This window comes from Electrophorus electricus, chromosome 4, assembly GCF_041902795.1.
Source record: "Electrophorus electricus isolate QZ-2024a chromosome 4, ASM4190279v1, whole genome shotgun sequence".
Classification (NCBI taxonomy): Eukaryota; Metazoa; Chordata; class Actinopteri; order Gymnotiformes; family Gymnotidae; genus Electrophorus; species Electrophorus electricus.
The window spans coordinates 16,354,381-16,372,232 of record NC_137500.1 but is presented as its reverse complement, the minus strand read 5'-3'; the positions used below and the strand labels follow the sequence as shown (position 1 = coordinate 16,372,232).

The window sequence follows — 17,852 nt, the reverse complement described above, 5'->3', positions numbered from 1 at the left end:
CCAGATATATTGCATTGGAAAAGAAAGTGCTGAAAAATGTAATGACTCCACTTATAGCCACGCATTGTGAGTATCGGCATCCAATCTCTCTGTCTTGGAAAGGCTTCCTGAACTGGAATGTGTGGCATTCAGAGCATTTGGGCAAATGTATCTAAAGGCCAATCAGCTCTTGCAGTATTCACTCATCCCTTCTCAAGCACTTTAATAACCCCATTATCTGGGAGAGTTCTTTTAAACAGGTAGACTGTGCCAATTTAATATTATCTATGTTTTGGCTAACATAGGAATGCAGCACACATATGTAACTACATGCTTTCATTTTGTTCTTCACAGGAGCATTGCATGAGTAGCTGAAGAATACACCCCATTTTGCACCTACATGGACCCTTTCTGGCAATATGGACGTGCTTGAGGTTAAGCACCAAGGTCCTGTGACCCTCCACGGCTCTATGATATGACCCTTGGCCCTTTGCCAACGTCTACTGCTCACGTTGTCTCCAAACGTTTGCTCCTGATGAATGCACCTGGGCTGTCACTTGGATAGATTTTCTTCTTCGCTCCACTTGTAACCAATGGAAACATAATCACTTGGGGAATGTTTCTGTTTTTCCAGTGGGAATGACAAACCGCTGATAGAAGTATGAGAGGAAGTGGTTGGTGAGGGCAACGATACAGACGTCTCCCCCCCTCATCTGTCCCACCTAAGAGCTGATTAGCCTTAAGCTGGGAGATAAAGGCTGGCTGTCAATGTGAGACATGCAGTTGGGGTAGGGTGGGTGTTGTGATATTGCAGCGCTGAACTTGTGGTTCTCGACAGCACCCTGTCGCCGGTGTCTCAGTTTCCGTTGTTTTCCTCAGGATGGTGAAAGTCAGGATTTGGGTAATTGGGTCTGGTTCTGGGGCAGCATTAAGGAGTAGATTTAGCTGGGTTCTCTAAGTCTGCAGAAAGTGGCCATGTAAAATGCACACCATTTTAATCTTCAGAACTGGTCTAGGAATCACAAAGTTATCCTTTTACATCATGCTAGCCTACAGATATTCTGTGCGGGTGGCTCATGCGCAAATAAATGCCAGCTCACACTTTGGCACAAAAGAGGAAGTGACAACAAAGAGCAAATGAACGAATCCTTCTCGTCGTCTTCTCTCACTGCCTTTTGTTCTGCACACATCTTGCTGGTCAGTGGGGGAACTTTAGTGAAGTCATTGTTGTGGAGAAGCTCACTCACATCAGCTCGCCAACTGGAAGCTGCGTCCCTCTTTTGTCTGGGCTCCCCCTGATGGTCCTCTCGCTTTTCTCTCTGTGGCTGTGCCGTGGTTGTAATGTGGGGCCCACACATTCCTGCGAGGCTAACAGGCCACACTTCTCAAGGTTACAATGGCACAGCTGATAATAGCCCTTGGATTGATGGGACTGGAGTGTGTGTGTATGTGTGTGTGTGTGTGTGTGTGTGTGTGTGTGTGTGTGTGTGTGTGTGTGTGTGTGTGTGTGTGTGTGTGTGTGTTATTCATTTTATTCCCCTCTCTCTACCTCTCCAACACACACACACACACACACACACACACACACACACACACACAGACACACACACACAGACACACACACACACACACACACACACACACACACAGAGCTGCTTGTTTTTGCCTGGTCTTTATTTTTCTTGGCTTAACAAAGTACACCACGTTCACTCCTGCCCACGGTCAGCAAAGGTGGGTTGTGCTGCATTTGTTTCACTGTGTTCACACTCCCCAATTGTGCGACTTGTTTTAAACTCCTTAGATACCTGAAGTCGTTGTTCTTTCTCTCATCGCTGCCCCTGGCATCTGGCCAGGAGAGCAGCACTTTCATGGGCACTCTGTGGCCTTCTCATCCACCGCTCACTGTTTTGTCAAGGGGACTCGAGATTTGAGTCAAGACAAAAGAAAGTGGTGGAGATTTGCTTAGGCAGTGTGAAGTAAACAAACAGTGCAGGCTGCAAAGCAAGATACACAGACAACCAATTCTACACTCAGAAGGGAGGTAGCTGGCCAAAACAATTTTATTAGAAGCATCCATAGTATCTTGGATAGAACATGAACATTAATATCCTTAATATACCATTTACTTCCATTCATTGTGAATGGCATACAGAAGCCTTTTGTCCCAGATGCCTAATCAAACTACTTATTAACTACAAATTTAATACTGAAATTTATACAAACACAGACTCATTATTATAAGGACAATCTTTTGTCAATGAAGGCACAAAATAAGACATTCCTAGGGTCAAACGCAACGAATTAAAAATGAAAAACCAAAGGCCATGGAAATAATGAACACTAATATAATACAAGAACGATTAAATAACACTTTTAAATACACATAAATACATACAGCATATCCAGTTAATTATTGCAAAGTGAATTTTACCCTAGCTGATAAATATGCACAACCATTTTTTTCCAGTTTAGAACATATAGAAGCACAACGTTTCTTAATGTATTTGTTTATTCATATTTAGCCAGGTCCCTGCCATGCATGTCTTTGAGCAGTCCCCGTGTTGAAAGGACCCGTCAGTTCAGCATGGCTAACTCATCAACGCCTTGTGATAATAAATCAGCACACTCACAAACATTTAGGTGATGACACCTGAAAGGCAAATGTACAGAAAACAACAACTACAACTAGAATACTAACATAGTATAACATTTAGCCTTGCGGATGCAGTTGCTCCACTGTATGATCAACACTGCATGAACACCATACTCAAGGTTACTGTTCTGTCAACCCCCGTTGTGTGCAGAGCTGAATGTAACCTTTTTACAAATCATTGCATTTTTATCCCCCTACACTTTGTTGTCGTGACCCCTGTCACCTTTGGAACAGTCTTGACATGCTGACATTCACTACGAATAGCCTGTTCTGTTCTTTTCATTGGCCGCTGGTGTTAGATGGCAGGGTGTTCCTGTGCTGGGTTGGCTCTACAGGGGACACGATGAATTGGATTAGCATTCAAGCGATGGAGAGCACGAAGGCTCCTTGTCACTTGCTCCATTGCTGACTTGGCCTATGCCTACCTATGACCTCTATATGTGCTCTCTGTTATGGTACTAAAGCCAAGGTGACATGATGTTTGACAGTCCAGGCTTTGCAATGGTTTGTGAAAGTCTAGATAGTCCTTGTTTAAAGTGGCAAAGACAAGGTCAGGGTTGTTTTCCAAATCTAATGAATGTTATTTTGGCTATATAACCATTCATACTAATGTTTCTCATTATTTAGGTGAGTCCTGAGGTACGTAATAAAAGCATTTTAAATGATCTGCCTGTTATTTACCTAGATTGGGTAGCATACTTTGAATATTTGCTCTTGTCTGTTTTTAGTCAGATATCTTTTGTCATTAGGAATTTATGAGTTTGAACCAGGATCTTGCCAAGAACATCCTTCACATTTGAATTTGTGCTCATTCACATTTGACTTGTGCTTTTTAATAAAAGCAGTACTACAGTCAAGTAGTAGAGATGCAAAATGATGAATCATCTTGTTTTGCGACGGGCATTTTTTTTTTTTTTTTTACAAATAATATTTACATGCGTCTTCTATATGACCTGTGCAGACGGTGACTGATGTCCAAATGCTGATAAGATTGTCACAGTGTCACATGTCCCTCCAAAAAATGTAAAAATAAATACATTTAATAAACTGCCCATTTACTTTTTCATATTTTATGACAGTCATAACCAGTTAGGTTAGAGTATATGTCGTGTTGTGGAGGATGTTGTGTCAGTAAAGTGCTAACTTTAATTCTATCTGGATTGCTGAGTTGAATGGAAGCCCATGAATATTTACTTTCATCACAAACTGCCATGTACAGAACTGAAGCTTCTGATGTCCCTTTCCACAGTGTAAACTATCAGTGATTGGGTAGCTGGCCTGTCAATCATCCCCAACCAGTTCCAGACTCTCTCCCTTCCACGTCTTGTTCACATGTTTACTTGAAGTTTGCTTATGATTCAGGAAGAATCTCCAGGCCAGGTGGAGAACCATGAGATAGCAATCACAGCCTTGATCTCTCACTCACTCTTTCATGTGCCCTTTCCCTGTCACACGCACATGCATGCAAACCCACTCCCTCACACACATACACACACATGCTCTCTATCACACCCTATCATGGTTCACATGATCTCCACCCACCTCTAGCTCAGTTGGCTGCTAATGCTAAGTGCCTGCTGGTACACTTGTGTCACGTCGTCCAGGTCGCCCAGCATGGAGAAGCTGCCATTGTCCCCGGGTGAGCCAGGGGGGCTACCAGCCACCTTGGTGCCGTGGAGGGCCCCGGTGGTCTGGAGGCCTCTGAAGCCGGCCTGAAGCAGCAGGTCCTCGGCTGAGAGGCAGGCCCTGATGTTGGGCTGTGGTGTGGTGTGGGGCCAGTCCACAACCCTGCTGGAGAGCCCCGCCTCCTCGCTCACAATGCTTGACGGGCGGCTCTGGCTCCGTGAAAGTCCTGAGTCCAGGGCAGGCACCTCCCCTTGAGCACACACAGCCGGGAGAGTGCCATGGGCCGAGTACTTCCCATTCCTCTTCAGGATCCCCTTTCTGCCTGCTGCCCTCTTCGTTGGTGAGCTGTTGGGAGGTGCCACCATGGTGCCCCCCAGCAGTTCGGAGGACTCACTGCGCTCGGGAGAAGAGTAATAACCAGACTCACGCTGCTGGCTGTTCTTTAGGATGCCCTTCTTTGGCAGGGCGGACACCATTTTGGCCGGTGAGCCACCCAACGCCTCCTCCCTGTCGGGGCCCAAGGTGGCCTCTGCGTCCCGGTAGCAGATGGAACGACGCAGCTCTACCTCACACAGGCTCTGGGAGCGCTGGTCGCCGCTGCTTGCCCGTGTCTTCAGGATACCTTTGGGACGCTTCAGGCCAGGCTTCTCCTCAGCTGTGGCCCTTGCGCTGACGTCGTTCTCCTTGGATGACCTCCGCAGGCGCCGGGCACTGGTAAGCCCAGAGCCTGGAGCGGGACTGACACTGGTGTGCGTCCCACCCGGTGCGCCCTCCGTCCGGCTCTGCCAGTCGATGAAGCGGGCCAGCATGGGTGAGCTGTTCTCCCGTTGCGCCTGGCAGTCACACACACTGGTCTTCCAGCCCCAGTTCACCCACCAGTGGTTGGCAATGTCCTCCACCGTGGCCCGCCGGTCCGGGTTCACCATCAGCATCCAGCGGATCAGGCCGCGGGCATCTGCCACACATGGACAGAGCCAAGGTTAATAAGCAGAGCCAAAGTTAATGGACAGAGCCAAGGTTAATGGTTCGCACTGGCACACACCGCATTGAAACTTGTGGAATTAAGTAAATGCCCATGGATGTGATGTAGTGGACAGTCACACACACACACACACACACACACACACACACACACACACACACACAAACACACACTCAAAGCATTTAGAAATGCTCTTATAATAAGCAACTTACAGAGGTGCCTTGTCTTTATGGAAGACATTATGTTAGCAGAACTAGGCCAGAGACTAAGGATACCTCTAAGACTAGTGTTAGAAGCCTGGTGTACACACACAATATGAAATGCCTTGTGAAATGCCCACACGACTCCTTCCCAAGTTGCATTGCTTTTCATTTTTCTGGTACATATGGCAGTTCATAATGGTGTCCGAGAGAGAGAGACATGCTGTCCCCTTGGGACCAGAACAAAAAGAGAATGTCCTTCCTTACACTGAGCCTCCTTCATCATTCATTACCAACAAGGACCCAAGAAGAACATGATGCAATGGTGCTTTTGTGTCCCTCTCTCACATGCACCCATAACAGTGATATAATAACGCTTTCCTCCTTTCTCTGGCTCTCACACACACACACACAGACACACACACACACACACACACACACACACACACACACACCTGAAGACTGCGGCGGTTCCCTGTACTCCCCTCTGCTGATCTGCCGGATGAGCCTCCTGTGGTCGGCGCCATCAAAAGGCATGGTTCCATACACCAGAGTGTAGAGCAGTACACCGAGGGCCCAGCTGTCAACCTGCCCGCACATAGCAAAAACGCACCACATCAGTCAATCTATGGGATGGCAGAAAGACTTTGGCTGCTCCCACGGGTTCACTGCCTGTTTTATGGGTCAGTTAAAATGCTTTAGGCGTAAGGGCTGTTCAGCCTGGTGTCTGGTAATCTAAACCGGAGCCTGGGGAAGTGCGTTCGAGGGTCATTTGTATCACAGATCTTGCAGCATAAGTGTTGATCTAGGATCAATTTTCATGTTTAGTATTTGAGGAAATAACCTTGCAACAGAGCAGACCTCATGCTTAGAGGACCTGGCGTCTAAGGTTTGGGCTACAGACATCCTGGACTAAACCCATTAAACCCATGATGTCAAATTTAACATTCACTCATATTCATATAATTAACCCCACTTCTCTTCATAAACCTTGCCTCAAAGCCCCATTGTACTTTTAAAGTGTGTGCAAACAATGAGCCATAAAGTCGTGTACACGTGCATAAATTCCACTTATGCCCCTGCGTCTGTCTGCATGGTGGTTTTTATGGGGAGTCCTGTCTTGGCAGAAACTACTGACTGGGCGGAGTGAGGACTCAGTGAGCCAGCTGGGTTTATGGGAACAGCATGCGCCTGGTGCACAGGAAGGTCCACTCCTATGACGGCTGCCCCAAGTGACCCCCGAGGGGTCGAGGGGGACTGCAGTGACCGCAATTCTGCTTGCTCTGATCGCTGCAGAGGGAGAAAGAGAGCCAAGCGCAGACGCATTCTCATGGGGCGTGGGGCTCGTTATGCAAGCGCCACTCAAAGGCCAGAGGAATCTGGTGTGTGTGTGTGTCTGTGTGTGTGTGGGAAACATAGAGTGGGTTTGGTGAAAAAAACTGGCCAGATCTATGTCAATCCAAATTCATTTTTAATGTTTTAACTCACATCTCTAATGAACTGACAATGGATATGCAAAAATGCTATCAGCTAAGGTCATCTCACATTTTATAATCATGACTTGTTAAATTTTTGGCCAAAATGCTTTAAATTATCAACCAAATTCCATAGCTAATATTGGATGAGGCTATATGCCTGTAGGGAAATATACATATCTGAGTGTGAATGTGTGTCTTTGAGCATTTGAAACAAGTTATTAAATAGTGGGAATTCTAAATACCCTTCAGTCACATTCCTGTGCTCAGACGAGCCTTTGCTTTTTAGATACTTGTTGATGGAGCGGCACAACTGCTATGAAGTTCCTGCTGAAATCCTGAAAATAGCTGGGAGATTAGTACTCATTCCAGCTGGCACGCTTGGCAATTGTCTAAAGTACAGGAAACTGATGGCTGACAGAGTCCTCAGGCGAACTCAGTCTAAGCGTCTCTGGCGCCCCGTAAGAGGAATGGCACGTGAATACGTACACTTCCTTGGAAACACTATCAAGGAATGAGCTTATTGTTGTCTTTATCATTGTTGTTATTGTTTTCACTTCTTATCTCCACCGTTAATGTACAGTAATGTATTCTCGATTCTGATTTCCTCCCCTCTGCTGGGAAATGTTGTCACATGGTTATGAGGTCCTCTCTTTGCTTTGTTTCTTTACGTTCTTTTTGAAACATTCCAGTTTATGGCTAGAGCTGGCAATAGCAGCTCTTGTTTTGATATAAAGCTTGGTGCCCACTAACTCAACTATGCAGTACATTGGATACCTTTTGGAATAGGGGTATGTAACTAGATGAACAAGGTAATAGTGAGATTTGGCACAGGAATATGTCATTAGATGCATAAGGTAGTAGTGTGTATATAGGAGAGTTCAGCAGTGAGATTTGGCTTACCTCCGGGCCTCGGTATGGCCTCCCATTTACAATCTCAGGTGAGGCATATAGAGGGCTTCCACAGAAAGTCTGGAGAAGCTTGTCTTTGTGGTAGAGGTTAGACAATCCAAAATCTGCTATCTGCAAGAACAGACAAGGAAAGGAAATTGGTCTTTATGTGACAGAAAGTTCCGTAATGGGCATTTTACTGCACAATATATAATATATATATTCACACACACAAGAAGTCTTAAATTCATTTATATTTTTTCTAGTTTACCTTTATATTATAGTTTTCATCCAGCAGCACATTCTCCAGTTTTAGATCCCTGTGCACCACTCCATTCTAGAAAGACATTATCAGCATTGTAAGATTTAGTGTGGTTTAAGAACAGCCCTAACACCCAACTGTCCAACCTGTAGCCGGCTCACAGCATAACTCATATCTGTATGTCTTCCTTGTGTCATGTTTACATTTTCGTATTGACATTTCCCAAAGACCTGCAAGCACCATCAAACTGACATCTCTCATTATGAGCAGCACGTATTTGAGTCTGGAAAGAATCCCTGAAAATGCTGATTTACACAAGTCCCAGCAGAAAAGTGGCTGTGTTTTGTTTGGGAAAGCGAAAATGATGTTTGGTTGTTTGGCAGTGTTTTATGCATTTCAAATCAATTTGGCAGCAACGTGTCTATGTGCAGACACAGATTAGTTCTCTCTCACCTTTTCCTTTGTCTTAAACCACCCACCCACCCCTGACCCCTTACTCCGCTGACCTCTCAGGCTGCTTTGATGAGACAAGGAGGTGATGGCTCTATTTATATTTTACATTTATATTTTACAGCATTTAGCTAACACCTTTATCCAAAGCAACTTACAATTCTGACAGAACACAACTTAAGCAACTGAGGGTTAAGGTCCTTGCTCAGAAGCCCAATAGTGTTAACTTGACTGGAATGATTTGAACTGGCAAACTGGCAGTGTTAACTTGGCTTGAATGTGGTGGCAACCTTCTGATCACTAGTCAAGTACCTTGACAAGTAATCAGTGAGCTACCACTGCACACCAGCCACCCATCCAGCTGTGTCAAGAGAAAGGCCTGCTACACCCATAACATGCCGTGCACCTGCAGAAGTCCCTCTGGCCTGCAACATTACGACTCGCAGCTTCTGACCTCAACTCACCAGCCTTAATTGTTACAGAACTGTTTACAAAACTGACCTGTTCCTTGAAAATTCTCTTCTGCTTTGCACTGTATGGTTTTAACTATGGGACACAACTATGGTGATGGAAGGGACACAGCTCACCTTGTGGCAGTGGTGCACAGCGGAGACGATCTGTCTGAAGAAGTGCCTTGTCTCTCTCTCGCTGAGCTTCCTCCGCTCGCTGATGTAGTCATACAGCTCCCCTTTGCTGGCGTACTCCATCACGATCACTATCTTGTCCTTGTTCTCGAACACTGCACCAGCAGACCGGTATAGGAAGAACAAATAGTAAGACGTAAGAACACACACAAACACACACATATACATACATACATATATATATATATATATATATATATATATATATATATATATATATATATATATATATATACACACACACATACACATACACAAAAATGCATACATACACAAACACACATAGGCATGATTAAATTGCTTACATTCATTGCAGTGAATTATGATGTCAGTCTTTTTAATTTTCAGCATTTCTAACTTTTAGTGTTGCTAGGTGATTGTCTACTATGTCAGCTTGTTCAAGTTGGCTGCTGGATTCAGCTTCTTGCTGTGGCTCAGAGCTATGCTGTCATTTATGGCTCTGGTGTAGACGGGCAGATGGGCAGAGCTTCAGCCTGCTCTGGCTTCAGTCACTACCATGGCGATTAGGAGCCTCCAACGGCACCAAGAGCTGCCAGAGTGAACAGGTGTGAGGTGCTGTGTGTGTATATGTGTGTGTGTGTGTGTGTACGCTCATTATATCTCATGCATTGGCACTTAATTCAACGAGTTCCACTGCAGCGTGTGCCAGTGTTTGTGTATGTGGGAGAGAAGCTAGTGCAAGTGACTACAGAGTGATGAGGGCTTATGTAAGGCTGTCCTAGGACAGTTGTTGTGCAGTGCATCATATCAAGGACTGGAGCAGCACATCTGTCATGTTTGCTTGTGTTGCAGGCATGCAGCTATACAAATAGCACACCACACAGTAGTAGTTTAAAGTGAAATCAGAATTAAAACTTGTTGGAATCAGCTGAAAACAAATCAAATTTTTCCACTGAAGCTTAATGTCATGTTGATGAATCTTATTTAAGTCTTACTTTAGTACTCCACATAAGTAAGTTCTGGAAGTCATGCAAGTTCCCCATTCAATACTTTCCCCTTGCATGGACAAAGTAAGATCATCACCACGGTGACCCTTTTTTGTTGACTGCTTGTGGGAAGCTGGTTGCCATGGCAGTACTCACTGGTGCGCATGGACAACAAGGTTTCCTGTTGATGAGGTAAGCTTCCCTTAGCCTGGCTCTCCATGTCTGTGCGCAAACAACCGGTCAGCAATGAACTTTCACCGTAAATGCAGAGCTGAAAGAGACTTTCAGACAGCCCAAGCATTGCTGACATGATGTGTGTTGCAGTCTGTTTTGGGCCCAGACCTCGACCTATAGACTTAAGCTTGTCTGCGAAAACTCCCCTTCGATTGATTTGCTTACCATCGCACAACTGTCTGATCTCCGAACAGTGACCCTGGCCCAAAAGCACATCTCGAAAGACAGAGACACGCCATGTCACTGGACTGTCTCCTCGGGTGTCTCCTGCTCCTCTTCTTGGTCCATTCGGAGCTCTCGCACGGTCGAGTCTGGGCTCTAATTTCCAACTCACTATCAACCTCTGCTAACTCTCCCACCATCCACACTTTCTTTCACTCCTGCAGGGAGCTCCACACCCACAGTCCGGTCAGTAACTGAGAAACCTCTCTACTCACACAGACACAAACAAGGGCCTTTCTAAGACACAGCCAGAGGGTGTTAATACAACAAACATCTCGAAACAGGCTATGTGGTCATAGTGAAAGTGGCTCGCACATACACAATATACAACTCAGTACTCGTTTAATAACTTGATAGCCTAATCAAGTTCAATTGGCCTGAAATAGTTTCCAATGAAAGTCCTCTTAGGACTGTGTTTAATCCATCATTGGAAAACCAGCCCTATCATTATCAGTTCATGATACAGGCAGACATTGATTTAACACAGGATGGCTTTATTCAGAACAATTAGACCATGAAGAGAATAGGCCCTTTGTCTGGCCCACGGTGCAGGGCACGAGTGTTTTAGAAATAGCTCTAGACATACAGTAGAGTGAGCTGTAATTATCACTTGATATCTACAAGTGGGAAAGGGAGTACAATACACACACATCCAGGCACAGAAGTACACACATACTCATACAAAGGCATGCTCTCTCACTGACCTTCGTATATTGAGATAATGTGCGGGTGGCGTAGGGAAGACATGATCTCGATCTCTCTGCGAATGTGAACCATATCCTGTTCATCTTTAATCTTCTCCTTTCGGATGGATTTAATTGCCACCTGAAAAGCAAAAGACAAATTCTAAACTGACTGTGTGTAGATATATGTGTTGGCATGGGTATGGCTTTAGTATGTATCTGCATATGAGATAGACAGAAAGACAAATACATAGAAAATGAAAGGTTTTAGCTTTTTATTTTCAGTCTAAGCTAATTTATGAATGAAAGCTTTCTGAATATTTTCCATTCTCAGGTGGTAGCTGTTAAAACTGCTTACAGCACCATGTCTTTGCATCTGTGGTTTCTCTACAGAGAACCAAGTTTGCATCATGGACAGTTACATTCAGATATTAACTTAAGTGGGTTGACATAAATGAAAGGTTCTGAATCCAGACCTCCAGACAGGTTTTTGTTGTGTTCTTAAACCAAGTCTGTAAAGGCCTTTAAAGTTATTGATTACCTGGCCAAGGTGTGTTGGGAGCTTTGAACAGGCAAAGGATGTGGACTAGCTGGTGATCTCCAAGGACTGGATTCAGAATTTCAGATATAGATTATTCGCTTCTGCTGTGCTGACATTCTCTGTCAGTTGCAACATCGGGCAGGTATTGATCTGTCCCAGTGGGAGTTGCTTGATAAGCTCAATGGATGGAAGGTGTACAGCATTATCGATCACACCATGGAGGGTTAGTCACATTCTGCCATATGGTACGTGGCACTCAGGGGCTTCCCAGATGTGTGAAGAAATGGGTGTAAAAAGGCCAAAGAGAAAAGCCCCCTCTTTCAAGAGATTTACATCAGCAATGGTGGAGAGTGACCCAGAGAGTAAGTGCTTCCTGTTTCCGAACAAACACCCTGTCGCCTGACCTGCTGGTGTCACCATTGCTCATAAGTCACCAGTAACTGCTTTGAGACGGTGCCGAGCAAGATAATACAAGAACGGCCACATCAAACATTGCAGAGACCATGCGCATAAACCCCATTGGCTGGAGTAGTTCGGAGCCCGTTGAGAGCCACTACGGGTGGTCTTGTGAATATAGTGTGAAAGGATCTCTGCATGGACTGCAGGAGGAGAAGTTTCCAGCGGGTGCCTCTAACCTTGAGTGAAAGTAGGTTCCTGGAAGGACGAACAACTATCTCTAGAGACCCGCTCACCACAGAAGTTATTATTAGCCACTCCATTTTCACACTCCCCAAAGTGAGGCTATCAAAGGTACCACATTCTGACAGAACTCAGTGCATCCCCTTCTCAGTTTTGACCAAACCACATGCAAACCATAACTCCCTTTTTGCCAAATCTGATCCATGGAATTTATGATCAGCTGTTGTCTTTTAAAAAATCATGATCAGGAATAGCTGTTTGTACTGATTTATGTATTTATTTTTGCATGTATGTATATATGTATTTATTTATATTAGCAATATGCTTTATAGGTTGGGTATGTATGTAAAAACATTCAGATAAAAAAAATACAGGTAAAAAGAAATGCGCTTGTTTTTTTTTTTTTCAATATGTACTCTGTTAAGCTTAAGGGAATGGGAGGGGATTGTAGCACGGTCAGTTTGAAGAGGAATTTCTGTGAGTTGGAGGAATGAAAACATACAGGAAGTCAGAGGCATGTTCCTGGGCTGACTCACAGCGTGGGCCAAGGGAAGTTGTGCTGAGAGCCACCGAGAGCCTAACTTCCTGTCCCGTCGGAGTCCTTCACCACCCTTCCAAGGTCCCGCCTTTTAGGGCAAAAATGTGCATGCCTGAACCCATGTGGACAAAAAAGTGCCCCCTTGGGAAATTAAGCATACTCCATGGGTATATGGCCACATTCTTAAATTTTGTCAAAGTATATAAAGTATGCTTTATCGTCTTATCAGTGTGTAATTTACTGAATGGGTCAAAGGTTGAAATAAGGCCAAAATTAATTTAAATCAGCATCTCGGGGAGGATAACCGTTCATAGTGAGATTGGAACATGTTTGATGGTTCTACAAAAGAAGTATGTGTGAGTGTGCAATCATGTGTTGGTGTGTGCGAACACATGCTTCTCAGACCTGGCCCTAATTATATTGAAAGTATAAACTCATTAAAAGCGCACAGAGGCGCTCAAGCCAGCCGGCTGACAATGGAGGCGGATGCAGGCACGCCCGTGCAAAGATCTCCGCTCGACTCTAGGCAACGGATTGTTAAACAGACTCATGTTTGATGCGTATGCCAGCTGGCTTTGGACTTAGTCCTGTCTTAAGCTCCAGCTGAGGGAAGGTACCGTCGCTCTCTTTCACAAAACAGAACACTGCATTGTCTGAGCAAGATGAGATGACAGGTGTGTGGTTTCACCTGGGTGGCGGCTCGGGAGGAGAAACATGCAGATGCAGTGGGGCAGGTGGGAGCCAGGAGTTGTGGCATTCGTGTCAGGCCAAATTGCATGCAGTATGCAAGGTAGATAAACGGACAGGGAGGTTTTCTGGCGATCTCACTGTTTCACCCTGCCTCACTCTCTTTTAAATGCATGTACACAGGAACACTTTCTGCCGTGGTGCCTGGAAAAAGCACTCCACAATGTTCATAGATAACACAAACCAGAGCTCTTACATACATATCTCCCTTGTGGCTAGTGTGCTTCTCTCTCTCTCTCTCTCTCTCTCTCTCTCTCTCTCTCTCTCTCTCTCTCTCTCTCTCTCTCTCTCTCTCTTACACACTCACGCGGACACACACATGTACACATGTTCAAACACACACTTTCTTCATTAGGCAGTATTTCAATATTGTAAGAATTCCAGTCAGTCCATAGTTTTGATCTAAACATGCTGTAATGAATCATACTTTCCTTATCCTACATTTGGACTGAAATAGTACACTATGAGTCTGAGAATGCACACTGACTACTGGCTTACACCAGGTGAGCTTTCTTAGTATAAACACGTGTGGGAACGTTTATATGGGTCTATGTGCTTTTGACCGCTCCCTCATGTCTCCTATTCTACAAAGTCGTTCCGCTCTTGTTTACAGAAAAGAGCGCTAAAACACGAGCTTACTGGCGCTGTTAACCGTCGCTGCTCCACCGGCCCATGTTTCTCTTCCCAAGCAGCTTTGCAACAGACAAACAGTAGACAGGCAGGAGGCTTTCAGAGACAGAACAATGCGTTCGCGTTTTTCCCATGTTCCAAACAAATGGAAAATTTCCCCATCCACGATCGCAACACGACCATGTTGGACTCCTCAGAGGAAGGGGAAGGGCCGATTCCGGGTGACTGGTTTTCACGCCAACACGCCGTCGAACGCATTTATGTGCATAAGCAATTATGAATAAACAAGTTTCTATAAACATACATATTTTCCCGAGTCGCAGGTGACAGGAATACACGCTTTACTCTTCCTTTTATATTATTTATAGTGGTATTTTATAGTTAGGTGAATCTAGATGACAGCGCCTGAAGTGAAGCCCTCCGAGTCATAGCAGGTGCTGGCATAAAAGGTAAGAAGAACGCTCGCGCTCAGATGTGACCCTTTCCGGAGAGCTCTGCGCTTTCCCAAGACGCAAGCTTAGCGTGCTGACCTACTTTTACTAAAGCCGAAGTGGGTTATCCCAGTTTTTGACCTATCCCTGCCTGTGCCATTTCGCAGGGGGCTTGTGCATGAATCCCAGTTGCAATGTTATGCGAATCTTTTAACGGGACTCGGAATAGGTTAGTGTGCGCACGTGTAATTTCCATCAACATATCTGCATAATAACCTTCGACCCGTCTGTAAAACGCAGATTGCCTGAACGATGCTATGAAGAGGCCGAAACGTTTTTTGCACTATGTAACTGTGCGTGTAATTTGACATTAAGGGCACGTTCGTAACTTCGCTCTGGTTGAATGTGGATAGACCAGCAGAAATCGTCAGTTTAAATTGCAAAAAGTGAGATCCCAGACAGAACGTAAACGTAAACAGTAGTGCGTTTCAAGTCGTGCGATACCGCCATGTAAATCTGTGCGACATATAAACATCACCGTTACAGTACGAGACGTCCCGTAAGAAACTGTACTATAGCGTTACCTTCACAAATAGTGCTTTTCGAGCGTACATCTTTGGCAGAACTCACCGCTCGACCGGTGTGCTTCTCGATAGCCTTTTTCACTTTGCCGTATGTCCCTCTTCCAAGGGTTTCCAACAGCTCGTAGCGGTGTTTCAGGTTGTGCTTGTGGTGATGCTTTTTCACGCTGGACCCCCTCCGCAAGCCGAGCGACACAGGGATCTCCCCCGCCTGATAGTCCACTGGTAGCGCATCTCCGGTACAAGTCTGTTCTTCTCCAGCTCCGAATTTAGACAGCGGCGATTGCACGGAAATGGTCTCCATAATTTAATAAAATAAAAATATTTACTTAAATGTTCCTTACGTGTTTCTGATAAACTTGTCCGTATTCTCTCTATTTAAATAAACAAATCCAGCAGTTATTGCAGTTAAAGCGCAACAAATGCGTCTCAGCCCACTGACTCAGTGTCCCGTATTTAATTCCGCGAAGATGAACAAGTTCTGAATTATTCTGGAAATCCCTTGTTTTCATGTGCCTGGTGGACGACCGGAATAAACCGGCGACGCATGATTTACCAGTGACAACTTAGTGAAGTATGTGATCCGCGGTTCGGCTGTACGTTGAACTGAGAATCTAGCAGCGCACATATGCGAGAATCGGTGCCATGCTCGCCACCCGTCCCATTACCGGCGTCCCTTTCCCCTCCTCTCGCCCGCCACCACTCCAATGTAAAGACGAGGAATGCGGTCTTAAGGCAAACCGAAGGCGGGCTTTACTGCCCCCCTTAAAATACAAAAGCGCGTGTGTCTTTCTGTAAAAGTGACTACCAGATGTATTCACAAGAATAGCAAAAAGAATACAATTCCAAGAACCAATGACTTTTTGCTGGCCCCACCATTTAAACGAATTATGCCCTATAGTTTTAAAACGGTATCTTTGGTTATGATTCAGGCTAAGCATCAAGTCAAGTGTGGTTATAGGGTAGATTTTATTAAGTGTGTGTGTGTTTTCTGCAGCCTACATGTGTATCATACATAGTCTACTTCAGGCTATCAAACCCATCATCAAACCATCATCTACCAAAACCATCAAAATGCAATGACTTTTATTCACCCCTAAAATATTGCTTTTTACATTAGGAAAGGAAAATTTGATTTCTATTTCATTTTGCCTTTAACATGCATGCCATATCCAAATAATATCCAGACTAATAAATGGAAGACACTGCCAAATTGATATAATTAGCCATATAAATGGTGCAAATATTATGGACACATGTGCCATACAAAGTAAACTCAACAAGAGCACTTATGTAGAAGTAATATAGAAAACACACACACACACACACACACACACACACACACACACACACACACACACACACACGCACACACACACACATACAAAAAAAACCTATATGCATCCACACTCATAGATTAGATCCTGACGTACACAAACCAATGCAAGTTAAAAAAACAAAAAACAAAACAAACTAGATTACTGAACTCTCTATTCCAACTCCTTAAAGTGCAAAAGTGCATGGTACAAAGATCGCATTGTTCAGCAGTGCATATAAGACTGAACATCAAACTTCAGATTGGTGACTGTATAGCTTGTGGAAAGAGATGGTCTCTGAGATGAGAAAGGTATGAAAAGGTATCTTTTGCCAGAGGGTAGGACAAAGGGACACTAAGAAGACTGGACTCCTTAATGATGCTGTATGCTTTATTCAAGCAGCATTTGTTGAAATGACCAAAAAATCATAGGAAATTTGCTGCTAGTAATAGCCTGATCAATCTGTGCTGCCCTCAGATAAGTCCTTGACTTGAGAAATTACTTCTGCCATATGCTACATTTAGTGAGAATGCTTTTTGTGCAAGTGTAGAAATAGTTAAGAACCAAGTTTTCTCACCCTGAATGTTTCAGATGGCCGACGAAGTTTGTGTTGGCTTTAAGTGACCAAGTCAGGTTGCTGGTTATGTAGGTGCCGAATGTTTGTACGGTTGTTTTTTTAATGCTTATGTTCTGTTTGGGGTCCCTGGCACCTAGAGCCTCATTTACAGCTTTCAAAATATCCTTAACCTTTTTTAAATCAGCTTTATTCTTCATGACTTTTCCTGATTTTATAGAAATTGCTAATAAACAATAATTTTATCCTGATATAGTTTTCCAAACAGCCCACAGAGACATTTACACACAACTTCTGTTTGGAGACCCCAGCTAGAATAAAGGATTAAAGACAATAAATTTTCATGTGTATTTAGTTTCTGTCTGGTGTTGAGTGTCATGATGACTCTCTTAGTTACTTACACACGCACACAGGCACACACACACACACACACACACGCACACACACACGCGCACACAAATATATACTCAGTATACTGAGCTGAAATACCTCAATATTAACTCAATTAAATATTAACTCAATTAAATAACTAAATATTGATAATAGTTGGAAGAAAAATGATTAATGCTGAACTCAGTGTAATTTTATTTTACTCATGGAAGTAAAA

At 44.3% G+C, this 17,852-nt stretch overlaps 1 protein-coding gene across 2 annotated transcripts; it reads right to left on the bottom strand.

The window, feature by feature from the left end:
* Nucleotides 1-2,021: 2,021 nt before the first annotated feature.
* Nucleotides 2,022-16,054, bottom strand: nuak1a (NUAK family, SNF1-like kinase, 1a). 2 transcript variants are annotated; one of them, XM_027011132.3, is made up of 7 exons: nucleotides 15,405-16,054; nucleotides 11,270-11,390; nucleotides 9,106-9,257; nucleotides 8,078-8,143; nucleotides 7,819-7,938; nucleotides 5,896-6,028; nucleotides 2,022-5,213 (listed from the first exon to the last, which is right to left on the bottom strand). In XM_027011132.3, exons 1-7 carry the CDS (start codon nucleotides 15,657-15,659, stop codon nucleotides 4,177-4,179), a joined length of 1,884 nt encoding a protein of 627 aa, XP_026866933.2. In that variant the 5' UTR covers nucleotides 15,660-16,054; the 3' UTR covers nucleotides 2,022-4,176. The 2 variants fall into 2 exon arrangements, with proteins under 2 accessions (XP_026866933.2, XP_081568782.1); XM_081712656.1 differs by having other exon boundaries at nucleotides 15,359-15,546.
* Nucleotides 16,055-17,852: the final 1,798 nt, after the last annotated feature.